General features: G+C 53.8%; 1 protein-coding gene across 1 annotated transcript in view; it reads left to right on the top strand.

Moving 5' to 3' along the window:
- The window catches only part of KIF25 (kinesin family member 25), a gene marked incomplete at its 5' end in the record, with an annotated part of 29,617 nt that extends 18,858 nt beyond the window's left edge, over window positions 1-10,759 (top strand). Inside the window, 4 exons of the mRNA XM_081250756.1 lie at window positions 1,700-1,849; window positions 6,948-7,136; window positions 8,955-9,108; window positions 10,518-10,759. Of these exons, the coding sequence (XP_081106882.1) occupies window positions 1,700-1,849; window positions 6,948-7,136; window positions 8,955-9,108; window positions 10,518-10,679 (655 nt within the window). The 3' untranslated portion in view covers window positions 10,680-10,759. The remainder of the gene's footprint in view (window positions 1-1,699; window positions 1,850-6,947; window positions 7,137-8,954; window positions 9,109-10,517) is intronic.
- Window positions 10,760-11,652: the final 893 nt, after the last annotated feature.

Genomic DNA, 11,652 nt, shown 5'->3' on the forward strand with positions numbered 1-11,652 from the left:
GCTGTAATTATAGGGCTGGATCCAACCACAGCGCTGCAGCATCTGACATCACGGGGTGCAGGGAAGGCTCGCGAACCCAGAGGTCAGGTCAGCACAGAAACCGCGTGTTGTCAACTGCACACACCTACCCGGCCCCTCCTCTGGCATATTGGGGTTTTCAATGTCCATCTGACAAAATTTCTTCCATTGCAAATGATAGGAGTCTCTCTCTGTCTCTTTTTTCCTAAGTAGGCATCTAATTAAGCAGATTCCAGAAATAAAAAATGGCATCGTGGTTAAAATGATCTTTGCCTGAGTTGCCTTTTCCATGATAAATATGAAACAGATGGCATATTTTAAGTCCTGGGCCAGTTCATTCCTCTCTGCATTCCTCAGTGGTTTGAAAGATCCCTTTAAGAGCTCATTTATCCACTGCAGTCAAAGACATCCCCCCGCTCCCCCGCCAAAAACACATGCATCTCTCAGGGAAGGTGTAAGAGATGTGGAATACTGTGGGGTCATGTTATAAATACCTGGAGACTCTTCAGTTCTGGAAGAAAAAAACACAGTATGGTAGCAGAGAAGGCTTTGATCAGTTCTCACCCTCACATATGGTTTCCATCATCTTTTCAGGGAACAGTCAACCTTGGAGGCAGAGGCCTCCAGGATCTCTAGGGCTTTTCGTGTCACTGTTCAAGGTCAGAACCCATCCAGAACTCTTCGAAGTCATTTTATCAGAGCCACAGCCTTTGTTTGACTGTAGGAGGGGAGGGGTCTAATTAAAGGTTGATCAATGGAATCAGAATCTCTTCGGGTGGGGCCTGTGCTTGGATGTTTAATCTCCCAGGAGACACGAAAGGGGGTCGGGGCTTAGCTTCAGCCACGTGTGGGCCAGGATCACCTGCAGCTTCACGGCCAAGCATATAAATGTGTACCTTAAACTTACTTCAGATATTTCCCATCTTCTCACTGACGTCTTGGGCTAATAGCACAAATGGAAGAAAACTTATGGATCCTTCAATTGTTCTTGTCTTCTGTGAAGTAAGCTGCACCAAAATAACCCCAAACTGTAGGACTGTGGTGGGCAGGCCGGCCTGGCACTGAGAGGGTGTCGGCACAGTCTGGCTGAAATGAAAACCCCAAGGCCCTTGGAGAAACAAAGTATAAGAATACTTCACAACCTTAAGTTTAACTGTAGTCAGCAATGCTGGCAATCATAAATGTAATGGGGAAAAATATTTTTAGGACATCAAAAGAAAATATGCAGACTTTTATATCGTTTCATGTACATTTCAGTTAGCCTGATTTTATGAAGATGAGGTTACTTCAGGCAACTCCAAAAGTTCGAACGAGTGGGGTTGAGGAGGAGGGCCTGGCTCAGGAAGGCACCTCGGGGAGGCTCTGAGGGCACGGGCACCAGCCGCGGTCTCCCATGAGGAACTGTGGAGACACCTGCGAGAAACAGGTATCGCTGAGCTGCATGTGTGTGTGTAAACATGAGTGTGATTTAATCCAACGTGTAACCAAATAACCACAAGGGTGGATTATGCAAAAGACGGTTGTAGTTAAATGAAGGTCCGGTTTCTCAGGAACGGAGGAACAGGGATTCAAAGGGAAGTGTGTCCAGGTGTTTCATCCACGTGGCACTCTGCTCAGAGTCCAGTCACGGCACTAGGCCCACTGGGTGTCTTTCTGTCCTGAAGTCTGGCTTGTGTTTTAGGTACAACGTTTGCATCATGGCTTCCGGACAGACAGGAAGTGGGAAGAGCTTCACCAGGCTGGGCCCGCGTTCCAGGGAGGAGCCGGCCCCACTGTCGGAATCCTTCGGCAACTCGGGCATCACCCTCAGAGCCTCTGGGGGACTCTTCAGGTACCGGGCGGGCAGTGAGGATGAGCAGAGATACGACAGACGCAGGTGGTGAGAGTGACTGTGTGTGTGGGAGTCCACGTCCCATCCTCTACCGGGACACGTTCAGAACGGCCGAGCGTTCACTTCTGGGCGTTATTACCACAAATGCTAGAAATGCTTATGACACATTTACGTCGAAATTCTATCAGCGAGACAACCCTTCTCGAGGAGATCTCTAGTTAGACGGCTTCCCCGGTCAGGGGAGGGTGGAGGATGCAAGACAGAGCAGGGAGGGGACAGGGTGAAAAGCCATGGGCTTGCCCTTGCTTCCTGCCTGGGAAGAGCAGACACACCTGGTCCTCTTTGTGGGGTGACAACGAACGTGCGTTGAAGAGTCTCCTGTGCCGCTAACGCGGCCCCAGGAGCCACAGAGGCGCGTCCCCTGCTGTTGTCACGATTTTCCCACTACAGTCACTGCTAGAAAAAACCAGTAACAGTTGCCCCATGTGGTCCAGGAGGCCGTGGTGCCAATGTCTCCTCCCGTTGGTCACTGACCTCCCGCCCTTGGGGAGTCCCGGTGTGAGATACTCATCTTCACTTTTTTCAAAAAATTAACGAATTAATTAATTAATTAATTTTTTTGCTTCATTGGGTCTTCTTTGCTGTGCGCAGGCTTTCTCTAGTTGTGGCGAGCGGGGGCTACTCTTGGTTGTGGTGCACAGGCTTCTCATTGCAAAGGCTTCTTTTGTTGTGGAGCATGGGCTCTAAGTGGGTGGGTTCAGTGTGGCTCTCAGGCTCAGTAGTTGTGGCGTGCAGGCTTAGTTGCTCTGCAGCATGTGGGATCTTCCCAGACCAGGGCTCGAACCTGTGTCCCCTGCATTGGCAGGCGGGTTCCTAACCACTGTGCAGCCAAGGAAGCCCCAACTCATCTTCACTTTTGCTCACCGTTTCCTAAGAGCTGTGGCTCACCCTACGTGTGCTCCATATGTCCCCAGAGCCTGTCAGCCCCTGGAGGGAAGGCGTCTCCTGCAGCAGGTGTTCAGTGGAGCCAGCTGGCCCTCTGTGCTCCTATAACCCCTGGAATCCAGGTTTTGTCTCCATATCTTCTTACGTCATCCTTTTGTGTCCTAAAATCAGAGCCAAAACATAAGAAGTCCCACAAAAGCCTGATATTTTGGTTCCTCTTCAAACCAATATTCTTTCATTATTAGTGCACATGAAAGATGTATTTGTTAATTTACTTCTACTAACCCCTTCTGAAAAAAAACCTTCGTGAAATATTTCCCAATTTTTGGTAGTTCTTTTTCTCCAATTGTCTCTTGTGATTTTCAGAATCAGATCGTTTCCTAGGAGATCAAACCCGTCAGCACTGGTGAGCTGCTGCTGTGGTAACAAGCATCCTGAAAGTCCCTGAGGCCACAAGGCCCTCAAGGGCTGTGCTCAGCGTGGCCACCAGAATGCATGGAGAAGGCTTGGGACGAGGCCAGCCCTGGGGACCCTGCCTGTCTGGTCGGCCCGAGAAGGCAGAGGGCCAGGCCTGAGTTCCACGGGCAGGACGCTTGTGGGCAACAGAGCAGCCCTCACAGACACAGGGGTCACTCATTTAGGGGTGAAGCCCTCGTGTGGGGACACGGCACCACGTGAAGCATTTGGTTCCGTTTCAGGTTCAAGAGACAGAGGCTTTGGTGTGAGTCAGAACTTCTCTGCAGAGCCGCTGGCACTTGCCAAGGGTGTCACCTGGTCCCTCTCCAGGGACCCCTCAGCTGGCCACAGCCATGCTTGCTGGAAGTTGGGTAGCACCATGGGCTAATGTGGCAGGACTACTGCAGCAGCACGTGGCTCTCCTGGATGTCATGGAAGACGGACACGGGGGAGATAGGTAGTGGGTGAGAGGATGGTGTCGTGTCCGTCACGGAGAGGGGTCCTGGGGAGAAGTGCTCCTCCCGTCTCCCCGGCCCTCATTTTCTTACCCACATTTAAAGTGCCTGCTCTGAGCGGCACCTGCGCTGGTAACACTCACAACTGTCCAGACCAGCAGAAGCAGCATGGCTGGTACCAGGTATCAAAGCATTGACTGGTAACTGACCTCCCTGCTAAGCATATTTTCAAGGCCCAGAAGCAGAGAGATGAGGCGATAGAAAGAAGAACGCAGGTCAGAAACGGGGCCAGAATAGTGGGGAGTTAGAGCATCCTCCCCTGAGCCTCACATGACTGCCGTCTTCTTGTCTTGTGCTGGGGACCCTAGGGGGCAGGCAGGCAGAGTGTTCCTTCATTGAATTCCTGGTGTGAGCTGTGCACCTGCTTACAGTCTGCTCCAGACCAATCTGGATTTGCAGACAAATAACGTACAGGTCATGTGTATTTGGTTCTGGAGCTTGTCCACGGGGACAGCAAACAGAGGCCAAGGACTCAGGGCGGGACCGAGGCTGCTGAAGGCGTCCGGAAAGAGATCCATTAGGACCGCACTTGGACAGTCAGCCTCTCTAGAGATGGACACACAGCTTCACCAAATAGGGACATCACACTGACACATTATTAAGTCACCTCATTTCCACAGTGGGTTTATTCATGTTTTGAGTCTTGGGCATGAAATGATAACTTAAATTGTGACAGGTGCTCCCATAGAGCTCAGTGTCTTACAGCATTCGGAGCCTTCAGACGGGATTTTGACTCTGTTCTTCCGTGTTTGAGGCCACGGGCGAGGCTTACCTCCCCAGTCCTCACTGTCGTTTGCAAAATGAGAATGATAGTCCAAACATGGAAAATTTTCTACCTCTTTGTTTTCTAATCACAAGTGGACAAGATCCAGAAAGGAACGCGTGCAGCCGTATTCGTGGGTCAGTTTGTGCCCAACTCATGATGCAGCACAAAACCATAATAACCTCGGGCATCGGTATCAGAGGATGTTTATATGAACGCTTTACCTTAAAAACGGTTACTCTTAAATTGCTAAGGGGGCCAAAGGAAGGAATTCCCCTGCCATTTTCAATAAAGCAAAATTCTAGTTGGGGTTCTTTCTGCCTAACACCCTCTCCTGCGTCCTCGGGAACCTGGCTGCTGGCCTGCGTCTTCTCCGGTGACCTCGGCTGTCATCTTAACCACGGCATTTACAAGGCTCTTCTACCTGCTAGACACCGCTGCAGGCACACGTGATCATATTCAGCCCTCAAGGTGTCTAGAACAGACACAGACAAATAACCAGGACCCAGGAGGACCCGGGCAGGAATAGATGAACAGGACGAAAGTGGCCGAGGACACCTGGAGGGGGTGCTCGTTGGCGGGGACTGTGATCCACCCGCCACCTCCCTCCACCCTGACTCTGGGCTCAGCACCTGACCTGCGTCTCACGGGAGCCTCTGCGTATTTTATATAAAATGTATCACACTATTTTGGAATCGTTTGCCTACTAAACACTTTGTTTCTTCAAAGCCAAGAATGAAGACTAGTTTCAACATTGTTCCCAGAATCTAGCCAGTAACTGAGTAATACTTGTGTGACGAATGAATCAATGCATTAAGCAAATCAAGTACTTAATTTAATGGAAGAAAAATCTTTCCAATTAGCCCCCCAGTATTGTATAGATAAGAAATGTAATTCAGGTTTGGGGCCCTTTGGAGGGATGGAGCCGAGTGCTAAGAGGGGCTCTGGGTGCATTTTTCCTAACGTGTGGCAGAGGGGATGTACTATCTGTAGCTTAGTGCACCTCGGTTTTTCAGTTTTCAGACAGATACTCTTCTTACAGTGCTCTCAGCAAACCCCAGTGCTGAGAACAACCCAAATCTGAACTCTTTGCTAGCAGTTATTTTCATCAGAGAATTTAGCTTATTTTTCTTTCATTGTCGTCTTTTTGATTTTCTTTTTTTAAAATTAATTTATTTATTTTTGACCGCACTGGGTCTCCACTGCTGTGCGCAGGCTTTCTCTAGTTGTGGCGAGCAGGGGCTACTCTTCGTTGCGGTGCGTGGGCTTCTCATTGCGGTAGCTTCTCTTGTTGCGGAGCATGGGCCCTAGGCATGCAGTCTTCAGTAGTTGTGGCGCATGGGCTCAGTAGTTGTGGCACACGGGCTTAGTTGCTCTGCAGCATCTGGGATCTTCCCGGAACAGGGCTTGAACCCTTGTCCCCTGCATTGGCAGGCGGATTCTTAACCACTGCACCTCCAGGGAAGCCCCTAATTTTCTTAATTATCATTAGAAGACATTAATGGCTCATTTTATCCATAGCTCTCTTGTGGATGCTGGTGAAAAACCCAACCCAGCAATGGTTGAGTAGGACCCGTCCAGGCCAGTGCTCAGAATGTCTTTATGGACAAGAAAAAGCACAGTAGTCAAAATCAGACTGGCTTTGCTGGGCAAGTGTCCAAGATGAAATTGTTTGTTTCTTGGTGACTGGGTTGTCTGTCAAAGGGACAAAGCAGGGACGTGGGCATCGGGGAGGAAACCCAGGGTCAGGGTCACTTCTCCCTGGGGTAGGACTCTGGGGTTTTGCTCTAAGTGTGTAGTGTCTTTATTTTTAAACTGATCTGCAATCTGCATGTAGTACTTTAAAACCTGAAACAAAATAAGATGTGTGGTTGTTTTCTTAAGAGCCTGGGTGGGTTTTAGAGAGGTCATGGTCAGGGCTTAGTTGGAAGGCGCTATACCAGTGGAACTGACTCAGTTCCATGGACTCAATCTCCCCTGAAACAGAACAGATTTTAAAATCAACAAGCCCAGTTGCTGGACCAGTGCTCAAAGACTTTGCAGCTTGCTTTGGGCTTCTGGGTGGGATTAAACTCGGGTGTGGTGACTTCTGAATCAAGGCTGTGGGCTCTTCAAGCATCTTTATAGAGTGTGATTAGAATCCGAATGCTGAAATCATTGATTTAGATACAACTCAGATAAAACTGTCTGTATTCCCAAGACAGTTATTTCTCTCTGCAATTTAAGGAGGACATTCCCTTCTTCCTGCATGGTCTTGATTAGTGAGATGCTGCCCTGTGCTCATGAATCATGAGGTTAGCTGCTCATTTTCCAGGACTGTCTCTCGTTGAAATCATTCTCTAACCGCTTTCTCCACGGGGTTATCTAAGTTCCTCCGATGGTTTAGTCTCTTGTGTGTCCCTCCCTGCCCCTCCTCCAGGCTGATTTCAGAAGATCTGTCAAGGAGCCCCGAGGTGGAAGTTTCCGAAGTGGAAGTTTCCATAGTGGAAGTTTATAACAATGACATTTTTGACGTCCTGGCCAACGACAGGTGTCGAGAGGCGTCTGGGGTGGAGCCGCAGGTGCCGACAACCCAGGAGGGGAAGGAGGTCTCTGGGCTGACCTACGAGTGAGTAGTCCAGGTGCCAAGCTCTGGGAACAACTGCACGTTCAAGGGGCCCCACGGAGAACCGGCTGCGTCATCCGAATTGGCGCTCTCCCAGAGAGAAGGTCCATTGTGTTTCACTGCTTAGTGTGTGGCTCACAATTTTCAGTTTGCTTTAGAAGTGATCTTTTAAAATCACAATGAAAACAAATTAATTAATTCTTTAGAATATCTTCATTAAGAGTTGATGGGACAGGTGTTATCCCCGCAGCTCAGCTGAGGGAACAGGTGTGGAGAAGTCACAGGACTTGCCCGAGGTCACTCAGTTAAGCACAGTATCCTTGGGTTCCACTGGTCATATCAGTATTTTACCGAATACACTAAGGAATCCTCTTGTGAAAAAGCACAGCTCCTCTTCTTAATTAGATCTTCTCTTCAGAGCCCCGCATTCTTAAATCCATGTTCATGAATCAGGTTTGCTCCAAGGGGGGGGGGGTCACCTGACTGACCACACAGGCAGGAGAAGGGATAAAGGGTCAGGGTCATGCTGCCCGAGTCCTGCGGTCTTGAAGTTATCAAGGGAAGGGTCTGCCAGCTATTTCTAACGCTTGAAAAAGCCTAAAGGAAATCACGGTAAGTTTACACAAGTTATCCAAAACTGTCAGCTTTTGACTAATAGACAATATGATCAAAATATTGTCTCCTGAAGATCAGAAGTTCTACTTAGCTGTCATATCTCATGAATTAAAACAGGAAAGTAAATTACATTTTTATTTCATAAATTTGATTTGATAGACAAAGTATTTTAAAGTCTTGAGGTTCTTGAGGGTGCCGTACCTAAAAGAACGCTTGATGTTGAAAAGACTGGGAACCTCCATTTGGTTCCAAAACAGCTGATTATTTCCGGATGAAGCAGTTAGAGACACAATAAGGCAGTTAGGCCTCATAACAGTAAAAATCTGATTTATGAGGTTTAATTTTGTCTAAGATATGCTGCTTTCTTGAGCTGGGTACGCTTAGCTTGTATGCGAGGTCTCTGTGCGGAGAGTTAGAGGTTGACGTGCAGGCGGGCCTCCCCGGTCCCTCGGGGACGTTCGTGCGCTCTGAGCACCCTCGGGATCCGCCCACAGTGCGGTGGGGCTCGTGACGCTCGTGGCGGGGTCCGCAGCTCGGCCGCGCAGGCGGCCACCGCAGCGCCTGCCAACTCCTCCAGATCTCACCTGCTGACCGCGGTGCCTCTACCACAGCCGCTCCTCCCGTGGCAGCAGCGAGCGGCCATCTGCACCCAGTCAGTTGCCTGTAATAGGAAGCCACGTGCGAAGGACAGAATCCGCGCACCTGTAGGCTCTGGGCATCGCACAGAGCCCTGGGGAGGAACTGCAGCCACATATTCGGAGGGTCTGGAACCCAAACCCATGTTTGGGAGCATGTGCACGCCAAGCTGCGGCTGGTGGGCCTGGCGGGCAGCGAGTGCGCGGGTGAGAGCGGGAAGCCTTCCCCTGGGTGGCCTGGGGACGAAGGGTCCTGACCGTGAGTGGACGGGGGTCCCAGGCCCGCTGTCCCCTCCCAGATGCCCTCTAAATCCCAGCCCCATCCTCCTGGTGCCGTCTCAGCACTGAGACCCTGCGTGTCAATCCAAACACTGCTCCCCGCGGGCGACCTGCGGGGACAGGAGCCTGTTTCCCCTGAAAGCTTCCCCTGCTGGCGCTGCATGGCTGTCAGCGAGGGACACCAGGGGGACGCAGGGTCTCCTCCACCTTCTCTTCCCAAGAAGCCTCCGTTTTGCTTTTCTGATTCATCTTGATGTCGCCCTGAATTCATGTAAATCCTCCACTTTCCCAGGGTGTCTGGAGCGACGGGATCAGCCCTGAGGGAGACTTCGTGCATCAGCTGGAGCCTGGCGGCCCTCGCAGACGTCCTGGGGGTGCTGTCGGCGGGCAGAGGCCACGTCCCAACAGGAACAGCGGGCTCACCCACCTGCTCCAGGACGCGCTCGGTACTGCCGTCCCATCGGTGCCCCAAAGAGGGGAACTGCTGCTCCCCTGCCCCTCACCCCGGGCTCGCCCCTCCCGGCCACACCTCCTGGGGGGCTTCCCGGCTCTCGGGGTCATGCCGGCCCTTCCTCAGGACTTGCAGTGCTGTTGAGAACACTGCCACTCTTCTCAGTGTTGTCTGGCCCTGGGTGGTTTGTGGAGCGTGGGCACCACCAGCCCCTTGGCTGGGCTCCACGCTCCTAGGGGTGTGGCACACACAGGGGTCTCTGAGCTGTGGGACTGCACTGCGCCTGCACGGACGCCCCTGCTCTGGGCTGTGCGCACTGGCTGGCCACGGGGAGGCTGGACTCCTAGTTGCAGGTGCCACAGATCCAGCTGAGTTAGAAGGAGTGTGGGCGACCCTTGGGGCTGTTGAAGCATCAGGCTGTGGGTTTGGGGATCGGGGTGACCTGATGACGTTGGCCCTCACCAGCTCAGGCTCCGAGCCGATGTGGGGGAACCCGATGGGGGCTCTGTCCTGCACCAGGCTGTCTGTCTGGCAGGCAGGTTCCTGAGCTGAGCTTCTCTGTCAGACTTCCCTCAAGGCAGCCCCGGCCCAGCTCAGGCTGCCCACCCAGCAGGGAGCTCGGGATGGGAGGGGCAGGGTGGGCACCCCCAGCGTCTCCTACTGAATTTGACAACAGTTAAGTGGCTTGTCTTTCCCTGGGAGACACCGGTCATGGGGGGCTAATGGAGCTCCTGCCATGGGGGATAAACATGGGCAGGGGGATGGAAACACACAGGGGAGGGGTCAGATTGCTCTGTTTGGAGCTGCAGCCCGTCCTGGGATGACTGAGGCGATGCTCCAGGGCTCTTTCTGTCCCTGGCCTCGGGGTCTCCCACTCAGTCTGTCCACAGGATGAGTGGGGGGCTGCTCCCAGGGCCGGTGCTCAGCCCAGGACACGCATGGCTTGGGGGGAGGGGATGGAGGGGCCGGGCGCCCGCCCACACTCCCGTCTCTACGGCCGGGCTGTCGTTTCCGCCTTCCATCCCCTCCGCTCCCGCCCTTCCCCTGTCTTTGGTTTTCCTCCCAAACTGTTGACCCTACTGCTGGCCTTTGAGGAAAGCAAGAGCTGGATTCCACTGTGGGGAGAAGCCCAGGTGCTCCTCGCCAAGGGCCCGGAGGAGGCCTAGGGCACCGCGAAGCACAAAGCGGGACCCCAGCCTCGCCAGGCGCAGCGGGGGGCCTCTGCCCCCGAAGCTGCAGGGGCACTCCGCGGGGAGCCCCTGGGGCGCCTGGGCTGGCGCTGCTGGGGCCGGGCTGATCCCTCCTGAGCCGGCGCATACCGCGACCTGGGCTTCGCAGGGCTTTAGCGATGCCACTTTTGCATTAGAATCTTTCCAACTGCGAGTCGTCACTTCTTTTTTCAAGGAGGTGATGCAAAGTTACGGGGATCGTGGGCGTGGCCCAGGCCAGAGGCACGAGGCTGAGACGCTGCAGAGCCTGGGGCTCGGAGCCCGAGCGAGCGCCGCAAGCGGAGCGAGGCCGTCCAGCCCCCAGAAAACTCAGGTGAAGGAGAGGTGGACGCGGTAATGGGCTTTTGTCCCTTAAAATGTGCTTCCTGGCACTGCCTGTAATGTGTGTGCTGTGAAAATAAACACACGGAATTTGAAGCCTGTGAAGCCGGCCCACGTCTGGACAGATCACGGGGGCAGCAGGAGGCTGGGGGAGGCAGGTGCGTCCGAGGAGCCGCCTTTCGCGGGGAGGACTTGGGCGGGGCCCACGGATGGGTCCCAGGGGCTGGCTGGCTGCCGGCAGGAGGGACGGGGAACCTGTCCCCTCGTTCGGCAGAGACGGGGTGTAATGGGGTGCCGGGTGCACGCACCCCGCAAAGAGCAGGTGACTGTGTGTCCTTATTCTCCCTCACGAGGACCTGCTCGAGCCCATGTCAGGGGGCCGAGCATGATGCAGACTCAAGGAGGGACCCCGGGCCTCAACCCTGAGGCCTGCGAACAGAACTGGGGGGCCCTGCGGACTTGGAGAGGAGAGCGGGGCAGTTTTGCCCCCTGGAGCCCGGCAGCTGCGAATGTGGGAACCACACCCCGTCGTTGTTGCTGGCTGTGGTCCTGGCTGTCCCCACATCCCTCCCGGGACAGGCGCAGCCCCGTCCCCACCGGCGGCTGCTGAGCAGGTGTCAGTGCAGTAACGGACTTCCCTCTGCTTCTCAGAGCACCTGAGCGTTGCTACAGGCCCGCCAGGCTGCGGAGGGCCGTCCACAAGGGTGGACGGTCCATGTGGCTCTCCCTACATCACCCCATTGCTCCGAGGGTTTGGCATGTGCCCAGAGAGGACAGTGCTCGGGAGGGAGCTGCCCGGGGCAGGGCCCGGCGGACAGGTGAGCGTGGAGGCATCAGCTGCTTAGTGCGGCGTGGCCACCCGTGTCCCAGCAGGAAGAGTCTGTAGCTCCGCAGCAGGGAACACGCGGGCGTCCCCGAGAGAGGACCAGGGTCTGGTCACCCGTCTCACAGAGGGCGTGACCCCAGCCTCCGGGAGCCCGGTCCGTGAG

This window comes from Mesoplodon bidens, assembly GCF_964165515.1.
Source record: "Mesoplodon bidens genome assembly, chromosome: 12".
In the NCBI taxonomy this organism is placed as follows: Eukaryota; Metazoa; Chordata; class Mammalia; order Artiodactyla; family Ziphiidae; genus Mesoplodon; species Mesoplodon bidens.